The sequence below is a fragment of the Pelodiscus sinensis genome, chromosome 5 (assembly GCF_052426305.1).
Source record: "Pelodiscus sinensis isolate ZL-2025 chromosome 5, ASM5242630v1, whole genome shotgun sequence".
Taxonomy (NCBI): Eukaryota; Metazoa; Chordata; order Testudines; family Trionychidae; genus Pelodiscus; species Pelodiscus sinensis.
Genome location: NC_143056.1, coordinates 87,674,264 through 87,693,741, shown reverse-complemented (window position 1 = coordinate 87,693,741; position 19,478 = coordinate 87,674,264). Strand labels below are relative to the sequence as shown.

General features: G+C 41.0%; 1 protein-coding gene across 2 annotated transcripts; it reads right to left on the bottom strand.

Moving 5' to 3' along the window:
- Window positions 1–1,843: 1,843 nt before the first annotated feature.
- LMO2 (LIM domain only 2) lies at window positions 1,844–10,230 on the bottom strand. Of its 2 annotated transcripts, XM_006127309.5 has the most exons (5): window positions 9,982–10,230; window positions 9,592–9,770; window positions 5,221–5,436; window positions 2,623–2,791; window positions 1,844–2,206 (listed from the first exon to the last, which is right to left on the bottom strand). In XM_006127309.5, exons 2-5 carry the CDS (start codon window positions 9,753–9,755, stop codon window positions 2,150–2,152), a joined length of 606 nt encoding a protein of 201 aa, XP_006127371.1. In that variant the 5' UTR covers window positions 9,756–9,770; window positions 9,982–10,230; the 3' UTR covers window positions 1,844–2,149. The 2 variants fall into 2 exon arrangements, with proteins under 2 accessions (XP_006127371.1, XP_006127372.2); XM_006127310.5 differs by lacking the exon at window positions 9,982–10,230 and having other exon boundaries at window positions 1,844–2,791; window positions 9,592–9,660.
- Window positions 10,231–19,478: the final 9,248 nt, after the last annotated feature.

Below are 19,478 nucleotides of genomic sequence, written 5' to 3'. Positions count from 1 at the left end.
AAGGTCCATCTAGCCCAGTATCCTGTCTGCCAACAGTGGCCAATACTAGATGCCCCAGAGAGAGGGATCACAACAGGTAATCCTCGTGTGATCCCTCCCGTCACCCACCTCCAGAGAAACAGAGGCGAGGGAAGCTAGAGGTTTCCTGATTTAGAGCAGAGCTGGGGAAAGGCAGGCAGGGCTGTGGAAGCTCTGGCCAGGCAAGCTCCCAGGCTGCTGTTCTTGAAGCAAGGCATCAGGTTACTAGGTCTGTGGGGAGGCAGCCAGGATAGGCAAAAGCAGCAGGTCCACACCCCTTTGCCAATGATGAGTGGCCATTTCAGACTGCAGTTTCCCCCTGTGGCAGGGGCTAGATGAAGACTGGCAGTGGATCACTGAAGCAAGATGGGCATAGGGGGATTGAGGGTCCCCAGAAGAGGAGGACTCCAGAATGTGGGGGCACTATGGTAGGGCAGTACCCTGGTAGGAGGGCACCATGGTCTGAGGGAGAGATGTAAGCCCTGACCTAGAGTGGTGGAGAATAACAGTGGGTCAGACACCTGCCAGAAGGGGGTGCTTCAGCACCAAGAATGCTAATTCCCTGAGCTACAGGCAGGAGGTGCCATGGTGGTGAGGTCTGCTCTGTTACAAGCCCCATGCCAATAAATTAACTGAGAATATTTGGACCCCAGTAGCACACGCTGGCCATATTGTCTCCCCACTTCCATGTCCTTATTATGCTCCTTCTTCTTGGGTCCCCAGTTATGTGGATACAGGGAGATCTGCTGGCTTTACTGCCCCTCAGCAATGTGAGCTGTATCAAAGAAGAGAATATAAATGGTAAAACTGTAAATGCAGGGGCATGTAACAACATGTGGTGAATGGCAATAGAGCTGCTGAAAACACTCAGGCTATGTCTACACTGGCGTGATCTTGTGCCAGAGATATGCAAATGAGGCTAAGCGTGGAATATTGCCGAGCCTCAGGAATAACGGCATTCCAGAATCCCGTTTCACTGCTGCATGTAGACTCGGGCAGTTACTTCGGGCTAGTCAATTTCTAAAATGGCTACCGGCCGGGAACATGCAAATCAAGCGCGGGATATTTAAATCACGGGCTTGATTTGCAATTCCAGTCGCCCTCATTAGCCTTCCTAGATCGATCTAGGGGGCTAGTGTAGACGTACCCTCAGGCAGATGTACTATGTGTTGAGAGCCTTAGACTCCTTAATTTGCACTCTAATATTGCATGGTGTGAATTTTCACAATAACTTTCTACTAACTAGAATGTCAGACCTCCTCGAGTGTTTGTCATAAGCCTTAATATTGCTGTAGTTAAAAGAGATTGACCTTTATGGCAAGAGACTATGGTTTTGCAAGAAGGGATGCAATTTCATTCTTTCTAAACATGGTGAATACTGACTGGGTGGCTGCAGATCTGTTGTATTAGGTTCAGGAATGACATCTGCAGATGAGAACATCAGGTCCAAACATGTTCTTAGGAAACCCTTGTCCTTCATGGACTCTGTTGGGTTCAGACATCCTCTGGTTTTGTTAGCCCAACAATGATTTTCTTTGCTTTGCAGTCAGCTCTGGGACATTCACTGTCCCACATCACTTCTTGCCTTCTCTTTCCTCAGGAAGAGCCACATAAAATTCACTCAGAGCAACCTGGGTTCTTATGTCACTTCCTTAGACTAGGGCACATCCCTGTGGAATATGTGCTTGAGTGGATTGATAATCAACTGTACACCAGACATAGCCAAATGCAGACCTGGTGCAAATAAATGAAATAAACAAGAGCAATGCAAAAGCAAACTCACATCCAAACAATTGTACATTATCAAAAGAAATAACAACACTCAAACGTTCTGTAGTTTTTATTAAAGCATTCAGGTTCTTGCTACACACAACAAATATTTCATTGATATAATCTAAATTAATAAAATAGTTTAACAACTCTTTAGATTTATATTTGTATAGAAATTATCTGTGAAGCATCTCACCTTCAAACAGTGCCACTGAACGATTCATCAGAATTTATTGAAAATTGTTTGGGGCTAGTGGTTGCACTTTTCATTTTCAGGGGAAGAGGGGGAGAGTTCCATGCAAAAAAAAAAAAAATTCTCTCCTGCACGAAGCTTAAGACTTTGGAGACTCTGACTGATTCTTCATCTCCAACATCCTTTCTTATGTCTACATTGGGAACTATTGTCTAAACAGAGTAACTAGAAAAGACAGGAAGAAAAAAAATCAATTGCACAATCCTAGCGTGCGAGTGTCAAAGTCATAATGTTTCTTTACACAAGTGGCTACTGCATTTCCAGTTATGAGACTCCATTATCACATTGTATTTGTTCCCCACACTCATCTACATGTCAGTTATTGTCAGTACGCCTTTGTTAATAGAAGTCAGTCTATTTGCTATTGCTTGTAGTTTAGATTCCATGTAGCACTGCCTGAAAAGGACCTACACTGAAGTCTTTCCCTCCCAGCTTAGACAAAGCATAGTCTGCGTGATTATCTCCTCACTGCAGCTATGCATTCGTGCCACCCATGAGATACCTCTTGAGGACTATGAGGCACATCCTGGCTATATCATCCCATTTATCTTAGTCCACTCATAGATGTCCTGCTCACATACTATGTCTGAGTTGATGAGGAGGTATCTATCGCCGACACAAAAATGTTTTTGGCAAGCAGCACATTTGAAGCATTCCAGGTGGTACACTTTGTCCTTCACTCGCATAGTCATCTCATAGGCCCGGATTCGCTTGTCACAGGAAGCACAAAGGCCATCTTGGCCAAAGAGTCTAAAACAACAACAACAACGAGTTATGTAAAGCTTCCTTTGAGAAAAAGATGGGAGGGGGCAGAGGGAAAGAGAGATAGAACAGAAACAAAAGAAGTACAAAACAAACTTTTTGCCATGATTAACAGTGCATTATAAAGATATGTACAGGGTTAAATATTTGCTTGATGAAATCCAACAAGCAGGGACACTTTCCAGCATCAAGAGCTGCAGTGGTGACCTGTCAAAAACCCAAGGGCATCATCTATTTTTTCAAAGAATATACTTGCTTTTTGTGATCAAAGTAAGGACCTCATTCTGAAATGTGATGAGCAACTTCAATCAGATCTGAACCTTTCTAGATCAGATCATGAATTAAAACCCTAATACTTGCTTTCACTTGTATCTTCACTTGACATTTCCTACTGATTGATAAAGCTTGCTATGGTTCAGTTTAGTCCCCACTACGCTACAAGGATTCTGCAGGATTTTAAAGATTCTGCAGGGTATCTGAGTTTCCTTTAAACTCAAATGTTTCTCTACCCATAAAATCAGTTCTGCTAGGTTTCAAGAGCTAGATTCTATGACCTTCTGAAATCAATTTTAGCCCAAAGGATTTCCTGATCAGGATTGCTTTTTATACCTTATTAACAAACCCTACTGAGAGCATCATTATTTGACTGTCTATTGAAAGGACCCTCTACTGCATGTGCTACACGTTTATCCCTCTCACAAAAGTTCTACTGCTTTCAGCTGTAACATTAAGATCTATTCAGCTATGTGGCATAATGTAATGTCATCTCTACTGTAGGCCACAGCTTGCAGAGTTCATAAACCCTATAATTAATACATAAGCAAGAACATATTTTTAATAAAAAGGGAGAATTCAGAAATATTCTTTGTCTGAAATATTTGCTTCTGTGCTTAACTGCTTTGCCACATTAATTTTAGAACTAGCAAGTCCATTTCCTGCATTTTTACTGTGTTTATCATAGGCTGTGCCTGCTTCAAATAACTTGCTAGGTTTGAAAGAGAAAAAACGTAGACGCAGATCTCTGAAGAGAAAGAAATAATTTCTTTTGTCCACCAGGAGATGTCACTGTTCACTTCTGCATAACAAAAGATCTAGTCTTATCAGTTTATATAAAGATTGTGAATTCCTTCATTTCTGAAAACTCTCGTTGTACAGAAAACATATTAGTTTTGTTCTCATAAGCGGGGCTATTCTTTCATTACAAAGTTAATGAATATGTGTCACGCACACACAAGACTGGACCATTGTTAGAAAGCTTCATATAATGGATATATACAGTCTAAGCCACTATAGGTCGAACCCTCGGGACCTGATGAGAGAATGTGCTGAGCCATGGGAGGTCAATATTGTCTAGAAGCATTACCAACACTTCCACTGCTTAGTGGAAGTTTCTACTTAATCCATTCCACCAGCTCCTAGAGCACAAAGCATACATTACAATAAATGATCTATAAGGAGCACAGCAAAAATGAATACATTTAGTTTTAATTAGGAACACGCCAGTTCTTTGTTATCAAGTTATTACGGAAATAATATATTAAACTTTAACTTATCTGATTTTTCAAATTTATACATGGAAAAATGGGCCAGGATCTACTAATGCAAAAACTGTAACAGATGCTTAGAGGATCAGATTCAGGAAGCCACAAAGCAAATGCTTAAGTCCATTTATTCAGGACAGTGGTTAGGCATGTGCTTAACTTTATGCATGTGCTTAAATTCAATTGATTTCAAGTTCTCCTGAACTAGGCCTCAGTGAAAAAAAAACTTAAAAAACAACGAATAGTCATAAGTATTATAATAACATCTAAATGTAAACAGAATAGTGCCTTTCAGCCTGACAGATTCTAGAGAACTTTAAAGATTGAGGGAACCTGAACGGGAAATTACTTCTTGTAATGTGATAGCCATTCCATGTTTTTCCATAAACCATCACCTAGAGCTGATGTCACATTCCCTGTATCCCTTCCTTTTTTATTTTTCTTTTCTTTTCAACCATCTGATGAAGTGAGTTGTATCTCATGAAAGCCTATGCCCTAGTGGCCTACTACATTTGTTAATCTTTAAAGTGACAATGGACATCTTGCAGAAGTACAACTCCTCTAACAACATGCTGGGACATTGGCTCATCACTCAGAGGAAAGAACAGCATTCATTCTTCAACACCTTCTCAAGGTGTCCCAATGCAAATGTGAACACAGCTCAGCTCCGCTTCGCTTCCCTGATCAGGATAACCACTATGACTAACCTCAGCATTTAGATTTTAGGGCTAAATTATTGAATATAAACTTCTAATAGATTCTTGTGCTGCAATATCATTAGGGTCCTACCTTCATTCTAAAAATCATAAATAAACCCGAAATTACAGAAAGAAGGCAAATTAGGATAGGCTAGTGTAGGGTAGAGAGGCTCTGTACCTGAGATAGTCCCTCCTGCAGAGTTTCCTGCCCAATTTATAGTACAATCGTCTCCCCACCTCTCCAAGCCTGCATCCACACAGGTCACAGCTGAGGCAGTCCTCGTGCCAGTACTGATCGATGGCTTTCAGGAAATAACGGTCCCCAATGTTCTGCTGGCAACCTCCACATGTCAGCAGTGAAGGGGGGATTTGGAGTACTTCATCAACTGGCTCCCTGAGAGAATGAAACAATTGTTGTAGAAGGGAAACCCTTTAAAATTAACCAATCAAGCCAAAAAAAAAAAAAAAAAAAAACCGAGTTGATTGCCTAATTAGAACAGGAATTATGGCCAGATTATTCTCCCATTGAAGCCAATGGCATCCCCCTTCATTTCCTTATCGTCAAAGCATGCAGGAGTAGGCTTTTCTTTTGTTTTAAAATATAACTGCCTAATATTTAAGAAATCACCAAAGGCGGCAAAAACGTTGCTAATTATTTGTTTTTCCTTGTGAAAGGTCTTAGGAGGAAACATGGCAATCTGTACAACACCTCCAGCCATTCATTGCAGTAAGCACATTTAAGGTGTTATAAATGAATAGTCTGTATATGTGTACTACTGCCCTCTACTGGTGAGCATAAAAATCTCCCAACTATGAGTCATAGTCACCACACAGCTATAACATAAATAAGATTGTCCTTTAATGAACGAGGTAAGGGACTATGATTTTGGAGCAAGAGGGTTTGGATTTGCTGTCTCAGTGATGTTCTGAATGTGCTTCTCTATATGCTGATCACAACCTAATGACAACAATTAAATCCTGGGATTTTTATAGTACTCTTTTATTTATTGTATTGTATTTTAAAGTAGTTCCCTTTTGCCCATAGCAAAATGTAGCAATATTGTACCATTCCTACCATGAAAGGGATAGCTTACATGCTGTTTTTCAATAAGACTAGTAAGTTTATCAGTAAGCATTTAAAAGTGACACTCATCAAACTGTATGAACCCTATGAGTTATCTCTACATTGATGAAGGCCCTAAATCACATTGTAAAACAATTACACTTTTAAAAAAATACACTCCTTCTGGGCTCGGTCTCTGGGCTCGACCTCATTCTGCACAACTGCTGCAATCGGTGGGAATGCTGCCTTAAAGAAGGCTGCAGGTTTGGGATATATATATTAAGAGTCTTCAAGAATTGTTGCACGGATTTAAACGTCTTCTAAGGAAGGTAAATTTGAAGGAAAGCCTGAGATGATATCTAGTTGAATAGTATTAAAAACAAATAAATACAAAAGGCGTCTCTCTGGCCTCATGGAAGTTTTGCTCTTGAGTTCAGCTGGTCCAGAATTTTGACCAATGTTATTACAATATGTGTGTCTGTGTGTGTGAACACAACCAGGAGCCTGGCTCTGATCTGACCTACACTGGTTTTATACCACACTTGCTTTAAGGAGTTATGCCTCTTTTATACACATGGGATGAGAAGAAACTCTGGTCTCAAATTTGTATTTGTGGTAGTAACTTAAGTGTCCTTTTGCACCAAATATTCATTCACAGTACTTTGTTCATATACCAGTATGAGACTGCATCATTTTAAACAAGAAAAAGAAGGGATGCGTCTCCTAACACAGGAGATAAAGCCATTGTTTGCCGCAAATACACTTTAATAGTCTGGTTGTTGCCTGTTTGTACCACTTTGGAAATTCTATCAGAAACTACCAGCAAAAATGTTTTAAAATTGTTTACGTGCTTAATCCTGCAATGTGCTGAGCACCCTGGCTTTGGTCCAGCAAAATCTGTGGAAATAGGACTCCACTGAACTAGACTTTTAAGCACATGGGCCAAAGGGTCTAATGCCTAGCTGCTTTGAATTTAACTACTCAGATGCACATGCTTAAGTGCATTCCTGAACCAGAGCTAGGGCACTCAACACCTGACATAATCTAGTTCAATATTCTTAAGTACCTTATTCAGTTATTGATTTCACAATCTGTGGGCAATTTGTTTTTATTACATACCACAACTGGACTGGTGAGGACAGACTGTAACTACACTGATAGAAATCTGGCTGTTTAGCGTTCCAACAGGCCATAGAAACTAACATTTTTCTACCACCTTTACTTACTGGAAAAACAATTTCCTTGTCAAAAGTTACTTTCATATGTCTCTGAAAACAGTGCTCCAAAACTTCTGTCCTAATGAGTGCAGCTTTACTTAGGCAAAATCTCCCTCTGACTTCAATCTTAAAACAGCATCTACTCTTACTTCCATATTCACTTCACGGTTTATATTGCTGTGTCCTAACATTCTTATGACTTGCGATCCAACGCCTACCAGACCTCTCTACACACAGTCTTGTCAGTAAGTCAGTGGGAGTTTCTACATACAGATGATCAGACCCTAGATTTTCAAAGCATACACCTCTATGCTCTATGCTTTGCAAGCACTGCTACTCGCAGTACCAACCAATTACATATATAACTATAAAGGAATGCATGCTGTTTCCGTGAGGCTGGCTTGAAAACATCAATGCATTAAATAACACATAAGCCAAATAATATAAACAGGGCATTATATCCATAGAACAAAACACTGTGTTTATCTGCAGCAAATACTACAAGTCCATAAGAATATTTTGAGGATACAAGGAAATAAGGAAGCAGCTTTTTCACAATTAATGAATCCCTTCTTTTGTGAGTGCAGATGTTCATATAGATGCATACATGCACCCATATTTTATATTGTTAAATTGTCCTTTTTCATGACCGATCAGGATCGATGGGTTGGTTATTTCAAAGCCTAAGTCAGGCATAGTCTCACACTGTGGCAGATGCGGTCTTGAGCTACCTTCCGACCCTGCTGGAACCTATGATTCTATGTTTATTTTGAACAGAATTTCGGTTTCATGCATTAGCTTTTTTATGTGCTTGGATTTCATAGCCAGCTGTTATTCACTAGAACATAAAGCAAATAAATAAATATTGCGACTACTGTGTAGTTGAAATCTTTAAAAAAAATTACCTAGAAGTTAAATTACAATTTCTTAAAATCAATGGGAAATGAGAAAAATGGTAACAAATGCAAAATGTCTGATATGACGTATTAACTGCCTTGGATCATGAGTTAGTTATGTTTTACATGCCTTAGATGAGGGCTTCAGAAGACAACATTTTAATGACTTAAAGGAAACAAATTAAAAATTAATTATGTTTATAGGCGGAAATAAAATTTAAGTTTTACATTGAAAACCAGGATTTTACAAGTGTTTTTCCTTATTGTATTATCACAGTGCCACTGAGACACAGACAAGTGTAGTGCACCTAATGCTGTTCTTGAGACGCAGAGCCCAGGAATTCAGTGGAATGACACGGTGCATTGTGTAGCTGAGTTCACACTCCTCTTGCAACTAAATGCCAGCATTCAAGTACAAACGGATGGCTGCAGGAAATCTACTGAAAGAGCCAGATCGTAATGCTACAATCAGTTATTGAATTTATGTAACCTCTTCCACAAAGGTAGTAAGTAAGAACAAATTTCTTCTCCCACACCTTCTGTGTATCAATTCTTTATGCATTTGTGATCTCCCTCCCCCACACCATCATTATAATCTCTTGAAAGTTTCAAACTGACTTGTAGTATGAAAATGTGGAAGTTGTACACCATCAGATAACAGCTTTGACCTTTTGGTCTAGTCAGCTAGTTGGGCAGATTAAACAGGGAGCAGAGCCTGAAAACAAGTTAAGCTTTGGAAAGTATTATGCACCCCATATCTCTGAATCACTCTCATCAGCATCACTGCATCTCAAGAACAGAGGGGGAGTGTGAAGGGGATTGTTAGATTTTTTTCAAACGAGAGGTTTATCCTGGCAGGTATTTCACAAAACCTGACAAATCTGATGAATCTATAATCTGGTTTCAACTCAAAATGGGGAACTGATGTCTCTGGGCTCGTGCTGCCATCCACATGAGTAGCACACTGATATCTACACAGCTTGCCTCCTCCAGCAGCAACTCAATGAAATCTACCAACCCTCCCCTTTGCATGCACCAGAGTGACACTCTCTACCAAATCCACCCAGGCTGTAATATTACAAGGGCAGCAGCGTATGGAAGGGGGCAAGCGGTGGTTGTGCTTAGGACTTTATTGCACGCAGGAATATTATTTCGAAGGTAAAAGCAGCCCTGGCATATGTCTAAACCACCTTCCCCCAGAAGAAGATCTCCAAAGCGCCTTCCTAGAACTGGCACTTACCCAAAATAGCAACAACAATGATCACAATGAAGGACTCTGGAAGCTCATAAAGTCCTTTCCCAGCCCGTGTGTTGGAGAAGCTCAAGAGCCATCAAAAGGCAGAGGGGGCTAGGAAAGAAAAAAGGCCACTTACTCGGAAGGATCGAGGCTTTTCCTCTCGATGGCTGATGACATTGGCAGGGCTTTCTCCTTTGTAGTGTGTCTGTGGTAGGATCTGCCCCCTCTGCCCCTTACAAAGGCTGTCTGCTCCTGATGCTTTCTCACCAGCTGAGTTTCCCCTCCGCCCCCCAATGACATTCACAGGATTTCCTCCTGTAACACCAAAGAGAGAAAGAAATACGGGCTGCTGCTCCTGCTGCTGCTGCTGCCGCCGGGCTGTGTCTCCGCAAGGCTGACCCTTAGGATCTAACCTCCCATCCTCGCAATGCTCCTCCTGTTTGCTGCGTGGCAGGGCAGCCCCAGCTGCAGCTGCTGTTCCGATCGCGGATGGAAATAGACCGTTTCAGCTGTCACTGCTGCTTACCCTGGAGTCCCCTGTGCTAATTGCTCGGCGTATGCTTTCTGGCTGGACAGCTCTGCTCATGCCCTACCCTGAGAGAGGGTGCCTCTGCCGCAGATGCAGAGATCAGCAGCATCATTATTATTATTTAGCTCAGCCCCGAGTCTCTGGTTTCATTTCCTTTTTCCTGATCACGATTCAAATACAATAGAAGGAAATCACACTTAAAGAGACAGCTGCCCGTTTCTGAACTGGACTCCTGGGGATTTAGCAATACAAACAGCAGCATCACGACTGAGTTGGCTTCTTAAAGGGCCAGGCGGGCGCTCGCCACGGAGCCAGTACTGGGAGCTGACGTTGCATTTTTGCAGCCCAGTGCAATTTAAGATTATGTTACAGTTTTGCAGTGAGCTGAGCACGCAGACATGCAGCCTGAGAATGGTCTTCTGGGCGTGTATCAAGTACCCAGGACCATTGTTAGGCTACGTCTATACTGCACAGTTATTTCAGAAAAAGCTATTTCGGAATAGTTGTTCTGAAATAGCTTATTTCGAAATAGCACGTCTACACAGTACAGAAGCCTCAAAATTAGTCAGTGGCAGGCTTCCCTAATACAGAGGTGCTATCTCAATTTAGAGCCCAAGAAGGAATAACTTAGAATGGCCCCGGTGAGGGGCTATTTCGAAATAGCAGAAGTGGAGCGTCTACACACGCCTTATTTCGAAATAAGTATTTCGGAATAGGCGTTATTCTTCGTAGAATGAGGATTACAGAAGTCAGAATAAGCCATCTGTTATTTTGAAATTATTTTGAAATAACGGAATGGCTGTGTAGATGCTCACATAGTTATTTCGGAGTAACGGTTGTTATTCCAAAATAACTTCCCTGTGCAGACACACCCTGACTGGCATCCTAGCCACAAATATTCCCAAGAGCACAATAGGATAATGGTGTCTCTCTCTGATCAGTGCTTTGGGATCCAAAAACAAACACCATTCTAGCCTATCACTGGTGTTATCTACTTAGCTATCTGAGCCAGCTAGGTCCAGCTAAGCTGTGTCCCTCTCTCTATTTCTTTTCTTCTACAGTTTGATAGTCATGGGCATCAGCAAAATTGATCCTCGTCTAGTTCACGATAGGCAATATAACACATTTATACCTCATTGCTATTTGCTGTTAATTAGCAAGGAAAGCTCTGGAGCAGGAGGTTATTGATCAGTAATGAATCACATAAACGCTAGAGCTGGGAAAGGCCTGTGTGAACCTGTCAGCTCTCTCCCCTGCCATTTGTCAGTCCTCATCCTTTGCTCTCTCACAAGGTAGGTTGATCCTCTCTATAGTGCCTCCTGGAGCAGAGTGATTTACACGAAGTAGAATTAAACCTGCTACTGCAGTTACAGCATGTTGCCTTCCTCTGAAGTATTAGGTACTGGCCACTGCTGGAGGCAGGGCACGGGATTAGATGGACCATCTGTTCCAGTAATTGTGATGTAAAAAGATCAGAAATAAAGTCTGAGTGAAGAATGAGAGAAATAATTCACTTATATTTTTATTTCCATTTCAGGAATATATTTAGTCTGTTTTTGTTACCCCAGTCTCATTTTATTAACCCCCAATCCAGTTCTTTGGTCACTGGAGCAATAACACCAGAGAAATATTAAGGGTTTGATCCAAAATCCAGTGAAGTCAGCTGAAAAATTCCTGTTGACTTCCATGGGGATTGGATCAGGCCCTACCAAACCTTTGAAGCCACCACGGGATCAGTAGGAAAAACCCATACTTTTTGTTTAAATTTACTGTGTCCAATATATTTTAATGTATTATACAGTATGATATGTTCATAAGCCAACATTTTTTACTAAAGGTAAAAGCACGTAGTTTTCATCCACAGGATAGAATGGTGTGATACATATTTCATGTCAGATATATTTACTCTATGATCAGGAGCAAAAAAGTAAACCTTCTAGAAAGACAGAATACTTAAGCTACAGAAAGACAGAATAATTAAACTGTTGGGGACTATATTAAGATGGCTTGAAGGATTAGTAACTGAATTTTAAGATGAACCAAGGATAAATATAAGGGCTTCAAACATTTATTTAAAAAGGAATAAAAAGCAAAATACCAAGGCTTCCATCCTGCCAGGAATGGAGCCCGGCTACTGACCTCAAGTTAGACCACCTCTGGCCAGGCTGCAGTAGCCAGTAGCCAATCATGCCAGTGTAGACGTAGCCTATGAGTATGTCTTTTAACTAACTATGCCTTAGTTTCCCCACCTGTAAAATGCTTACCTCCCTCAGTGGAATTCCAGGTTAATTTAGGGCCAGCATGACGCATGTGTAGTTGGTTCCCCTGCATGTGACCCCACATATTATTATTGGCCCTGCTGTAGGCTCTGTTCTCATGTATTGGAGATTTCAACAATTTATTTGATTACATATTAAAACAAAAGATTAAAAATTCAATTTATATTAAAATACCTGTGTACATTCATGTGTTTTGTAGAAGTAAAATCTACTTTATGACATATACAAATAAGATCAAAATATGCATCTCCATTTTAAACCAAGTGCCATAATGAAGGCTGTAATATAGAAATATGTTCGTGTGTCATACACAGTGGACTAATGTCTTTTTTGACAATTTTGAGTGGGTTAATATGTATAGGCCCTGTTCCTTTCCATATATTCAAACTAGGTCTCACAAATAATCATGCTGGCTGCCAAACAGCAAAGGCTCAAAGTAGTCAATGAAACACTCCATGTACTTAAATGGAAGCATGCGCTTAGGCGTGGCTGGACTGGGTGAAACTGAAAGAAATTTAATATTTTACAATAAACATATTAGTCCAAATTCTGCCCTCAGTTAACTTTATGCAATTGCTAGGACCTTGATAAAATGCCAGTCAGTGGGGATGTATAGGAGTAACTGAGAATGCAATTTAGCCTACTGTATTTTATTATTCTCTACATACTAGAGTGCATTTGCACCTTCCTGTGTCTTGCATTTGGTACTTTTTACCCATTAGCAGGTTGTATAACTTCATAGCTTTTTTAAAAATAAACCATGGATTGGTTGTGAAAATAAATTTATCACTGCATCTGTGACGTAAAATGTTCTAGATGGGATTGCTCTGAAGCACTGCTTATGGAAATTCCAACCAGACAAATCCTGCAGTCGGGGGCATGCCCATCCGTGCAAGACACTTCTTCCTGCCAGTTTGTCTTCAGCCACGGTGCTGCCTGCAAAGTAGCCTCCTTTTAGTTTAGCACTGCTAAGAGGCCACTGATCTTGGTCAGACCTCCTCAGGCCACGCCTGGAGCTGGCTTCCAAGCAAAGGAGGCTCACTGAAGTAAATGACTGCACCTAATGTGCTTCAAGTTAAGCATGTGCTTATGGATTTTGCTGGAAGAGGCAAGAGTATTTGTTGGAGGATGGATAGCTCAGTGGTTTGAGCATTGGCCTGCTAAACCCAGCATTGTGAGTTCAGTCCTTGTGGAGGCCATTTGGGGTAAAAATTCATCAGGGATGGTACTTAGTCCTGCTGTGAAGGCAGGGGACTGGACTCAATGACCTTTAGGTCCCTAATTGTAACGGAACTGGAAACTTTAGCACCTTGCAGGAATCTCTCCCACCTGGAAATGGCAGAACAAGGTTCAAAGCATCTGGTTAATAGGCAAAGAAGTTGAATCAGGCTACATATGCATTTCGAGTACAGAGTTTGACTCAGGCTTTCAGATCCTGGGCAAAATGCCTAAAGAAGATGATATGCTTAGCTGCTTAAGTAGACAACTTGTGAAAGTGCTGAAGCCAGGTGCTACATGATTATTATAGATACTAACTCTCTGCAAGTCTAAAGAAAAAAATGATGACCACCAGAAGAAGAAGCTCTCTCAATCTCCTTATTCTCCATGGAAGTAAGGTGCCAGCAGGAGGTAGGGTTGAGAGAACTGTATACAGAGGAAAAAGCAGATCACTTCTCTGATGTGTAAGATAACAGATGTTGGTTTCACTGTGCCTAGTGAGAGAGTGCTTGAACTCCATCTAAATAAAACAAACAGCAATCAGGAAATACTGCACAAGGATTAAAGTCATTGTGGTACCTTAAATAGGCTGCACTACAAAGACACAACGTAACATTAGGCTCCATGTGGCAGGTGTAATTTCAAGCTAAACTAAAAGGAGGTCATTTTGCAGGTAGCACAGTGGCTGAAGACAAACTGTCAGGAAGAAGTGTCCTGCACTGATGGGCATGCCCTTGACTGCAGGATTTGTCTGAGTGGAATTTCCATAAGCAGTGCTTAATTTGTGCTAGGTGCCAGGCTTGTCAGGGCTGAGCTCTGATGCCTGTAGGCTTGGCGGAAAGCCCCTACACCTCTGGGCTTGCTGTGTCAGTAATGTAAATAAAAATATTGCTTGAGCCTCCACATCTCTTTCATAACAAATTAAGCACAGGCCATTAGCATCTAAAATAAGTGCCTTTCCCTGAACTTTCAGTGGCAGGATTCAAGACCAAGTCCCAGTGGATTAACAGACTTAAAAGCTAAGTGAGAAAGTTCTCACCATCCTAATTAAGAACTGATTTTCTAGCAGCTGTATTAGGGTGAGGAAAATGCACATAGAAAAGTAGTGGATTTTGTGAGACAACTCAGTTTTTTCTTCCCAGGTTTGTAGATGATAGATACTGGTTCTGCACAGTGAAACTGGTAATCTTCATATGAGGACAGTATACTACTGGGCAGAGCACAAGTTTTGGAATCAGGATGGGCCTCCCTCTCCCCTCTCCACACTATGGCTGTGTATAGACTGGCAAGTTTTTCCGCAAAAGCAACTGCAACTGCTTTTGCAGAAAAACTTGCCAGCTGTCTAAACTGGCCGCTTGAATTTCCGCAAGAACACTGACGATCTCATGTAAGATTGTCAGTGTTCTTGCGGAAATACTATGCTGCTCCTGTTCAGGCAAAAGCCCTCTTGCGCAAATGCTTTTGCGCAAGAGGGCCAGTGTAGACAACGCGGTATTGTTTTGCACAAAAAAGCCCCGATGGCGAAAATGGCGATCGGGGCTTTCTTGCGCAAAACCGCGTCTAGATTGGCACAGACGCTTTTCCGCAAAAAGTGCTTTTGTGGAAAAGCGTCTGTGCCAATCTAGACGCTCTTTTCTGCAAATGCTTTTAACGGAAAAACGTTTCCGTTAAAAGCATTTGCGGAAAATCATGCCAGTCTAGACGTAGCCTATGAGTATGTCTTTTAACCAACTATGCCTTAGTTTCCCCATCTGTAAAATGCTTACCTCCCTCAGTGGAATTCCAGGTTAATTTAGGGCCAGCATGAGGCACGTGTAGTTGGTTCCCCTGCATGTGGCCCCACATATTATTATTGGCCCTGCTGTAGGCTCTGTTCTCATGTATTGGAGATTTCAACAATTTATTTGATTACATATTAAAACAAAAGATTAAAAATTCAATTTATAGTAAAATACCTGTGTACATTCATGTGTTTTGTAGAAGTAAAATCTACGTTATGACATATACAAATAAGATCAAAATATGCATCTCCATTTTAAACCAAGTGCCATAATGAAGGCTGTAATATAGAAATATGTTCGTGTGTCATACACAGTGGACTAATGTCTTTTTTGGCAATTCTGAGTGGGTTAATATGTATAGGCCCTGTTCCTTTCCATATATTCAAACTAGGTCTCACAAATAATCATGCTGGCCCTGGGTTAATTAATTCATTTTTATCTCCATACAAGGAATGCTACAACAGTACAGAGTTTTATTAATTGCTAGAAACTGCTGTGCGTACGTTTCCTGCATGGGGACTAACAGGCAAGTATCATTTTAGTATAATCTGTTCTTGTCACTGTATCTTTCTCTAGAAGGCCATGTTTTCCACGGGTGTTTAACATAGCTTTTCATAATCATTGATTGCTTGGAAATCATGAATGATGAGTGTTGGTTTCAATTAACTTTCTTTAAGATGGATGAGCCTGTAGATTTGCTCTTGAAGCGAGGCCTAGATCAAATCCAATGTTGCAGGTTGTATATATCATACAGAATGTGTGCACTAAAGGGCTGTGAATAAATTGGCTCGCTACATCAGCATATTTCTCAACAAGAGCTTTTTATGCAATGTTTCACAGCTCCTGTGGAACAGCATCATCCAAGCAAAGAGCTACATTTGTTCAATTCCCAAAGGTGGCACCCCCTGTTGGAGCCCTCATTATCCTTGTTTTTTATCTCGCTTTATGCCAGGTACCAGGACTCCCTCTTGTACTAAAGGAGCTCAGCCCAGCCAGACGGTAGCATTATTTTAAGGCTGACTGTATCTGAGCATTTCCCATAGATTGCATTTCTGATCATACCTGTTTATAGATGCAAAGACTGAGAACTAAATCTGTTTCTTTCAGCTGTAATGGATGAAAATCATTTTGCTTTCCCCTTAAAGTGTAGTTAATGAGCCATTGATGCAAGAATAGAATCTCATTGACTGTGTGGTGGATTAGTTGCTAGCCCTCCTGCCATTACATCAGAAAGGTTAAAAATCAAAACCATGTCTAGTGGTTAGGACATGATTGCAAAGTTGTATGCATGCTTGTGTACAATTTCACCATTAGGATGTGCAGGGATTTGGATGTCAGGACTCCGGGCTTCCATTATTGATTCTGTCACTGTTTTGCTATGTGACTTTGAAAAATCACCTCACTTTTTTACTTTAGTTTGCCTATCTGCAAAATGGGTGAATCAGGACTTTTATACATTGTGGCTGTGTCTAGACTGGCAAGTTTTTCCACAAAATCATCCGCTTTTGCGGAAAAACTTGCCAGCTGTCTACACTGGCCGTTTGAATTTCCGCAAGAACACTAACAATCTCATGTAAGATCGTCAGTGTTCTTGAGGAAATACTGTGCTGCTCCCGTTCGGGCAAAAGCCCTCTTGCGCAAATCATTTGCGCAAGAGGGCCAGTGTAAACAGCACAGTACTGTTTTCTGCAAAAAAGCCCCAATCGCGAAAATGGCGATCGGGGCTTTTTGCGTAAAAGCGCGTCTAGATTGGCCATGGATGCTTTTCCGCAAAAAGTGCTTTTGCAGAAAAGCGTCCTACCTATCTAGACACGCTTTTCCGAAAATGCTTTTAACGGAAAACTTTTCTGTTAAAAGCATTTCCGGAAAATCATGCCAGTGTAGACGTAGCTGGTAAGTTTCTGAGTGGCAAGCCAGGATCTAAATCTACCACACAGCAGCTTGCTACACAGTAATTCACTGTATGAATGGATATTGCTACGACTCAGTGACGGTACTGTGTCTTAGCACGTGCGGAAAGTTGTGCATTTGGGTTTACATCCTGATTTGCTGTGCAGCAATTCATGTGTAGCGGAGTCCTTAGATATACCTACTTGACATGAGCTGTGTGATAATGACTGTACAGTCCTCGAAGAGGCTTGGATTAAGGTCCTATAAAAGTGTAAGGCTTCCACTACAGTGCAAACTGCACTGTGAGAAGTGCGGGCTTTCTACTAGGAGAATTGGTCTTTCGTGTCCACCTGTGGTGACAATTAAAGAACTAAATATACTTCATGAAAACTATATGTGCCCTACTTGCGATCATATTGGCTACTCCATTAGGGTATGTCTACCTAGCAGAGTTATTTCAGAATAATGTTACTCTAATGTTATTCTGAAATAACATAGTATGCATCTATATGACAAGCCTTTACTTTGAAATAATGTTGAGCTGGAGGACTTCTTACTCTGACTCATGGTAACCCTCATTTTACGAGGAGTAAGGGAAGTTGAAGGAATAGTGTTCTTCCTGCTGTGTAGACAGCGCCAAAAGCCAAATTAAGCTATTTTGACTTCAGCTACACAATTGATGTAGCTTAAGTTGCAAAGTTTAATTCAACTTTAGCCTGCTGTGTAGATGTTTCCTAACAGTCCTCTTCTCCTACGTTACAAAGTGGTGTTTTGGGATAGCTTAAATGTGAAAGGCAACATATAAAACCAAAGTCTTTTTCTTTTTCCTTTCCTACCTTTTCAAGTATCTGGAATGCTCTTTTACCCAGTAACTTTGGCAACATGCACTGCATCTTTCATATGCAGGTACTTTTATATGCAGGACTCTACATCTTTAAAAAGAGCTAGTTGCTATCATTCTTTTTAAGTTTTCTATGGATGCAGATGGTGATCAGATATTAGGAAGGTTTCTCTGAGTGAGGAGAGCAGGATCTAGCCCTAGTTACTTTTGAAACTCTTGGTAAATCACGATTCAGATTCTGAATGTCAGAGAACTTGAAAAGTTCCGGACTCCCAGCCAAGGACATACTTGTCTTTTTTTCAGGGTTAACCTTTACCTTCAACTGAAGAAAAGAACAATGTTGGCACTTTGGGAGAGGGTTGCCCTGAAATTGTGTTGTCTAGACTTTCAGAAGAGACGATAAAGTGCAGAAAGATGATCTAATGACTAAATGTTTTGCCTTATTTCTTTCAATAGACAACCGAGAGAAAGTTTTCATGGCAGGACACACCACTGATGATGAAAAGTAAGTTATAGGCAGCCAGATGAAAGGATATTTCACTGGAGAAATGTGTAAAGTTCTTTTCTCTCTTTCTCTCTCTTTTTTATTGATTTCTCTTGCTCCTGTCAAGATTTTGCTGCCTTGCGCACAAGCACAATCCAATTACCGTTAGCTCCTTCCTCCACTCGGCTATTGCTCTTCAGTGTCATCCTTTCAAGTAATTTGCACTTTACCTGTGGTAAGTACTTTCACTCTCACTCTGCATGTGAGTCACAGGGCATGGCTACACTGCAATCAAGAGGTATGATTGAGGCACTTGTAGACAGACGTGAGCTAGCTTTCACCTATTCTGGGACCAGACTCTTGCATACAATTACACCATTGGGTGTGGGGAGAAAGGAGCACTTTCTGCCTAATGGGCGCACACTTCTTATTTTACTATTAAGGGTCTGATCCTAACCTTACCGAAGTCAAAGGAAAGATACCCAGGGACTAAGTGGGCATGGAATCAGTCTTAAAATAATTATTGCTAATAGAAAATGACCACTGAGTGTGAATACAGAACAGTTGGTTCCCTTGTCAGTGGAAGGCCCAACGGAATTATTGGGCAACAAGAGATTCTGTAGTTTAATGTCCCCAGGGAAGACTCTGTCTATTATAATGATAATAATTAGTACTTATATGGCAGTTTTCATTTTTTAATTGCATTACAAACAATAGCATAATCTGGGTGAAGTAGCCTACATGGTTTCACTGTACTGTTCACTAGGCTATTTAGTACAAAGACAGATTTGTAAAGTTATTTCTGGTATTAGGTGGAAAACACAATGCTCAGCCCATCCATAAGTAGACGGAGTCTCCTGGTTGACGAAGTAGCCTTGGTATCACTATTACGGTATGTCTACACAACAGCCGTTTTTCCGACAAAACCTGAGTAACGTCCACTCTACAATCATGTTCTTTTGAAAGTAAATCGAAAGAACAGAGGGGTTTTCCCAACATTG

Coding starts and splice junctions, on each gene's coding strand:
- LMO2 (XM_006127309.5), bottom strand. CDS start 9,755: ATGTCATTGGGGGGCGGAGGGGAAACTCAGCTGGTGAGAAAGCATCAG. Junction 2,792..5,220: donor TGCAGGAGGGACTATCTCAG/GTACAGAGCCTC, acceptor TTGTTGTTTTAG/ACTCTTTGGCCAAGATGGCC. Junction 2,207..2,622: donor TCCTCATCAACTCAGACATA/GTATGTGAGCAG, acceptor TGTCTTTTCTAG/TTACTCTGTTTAGACAATAG.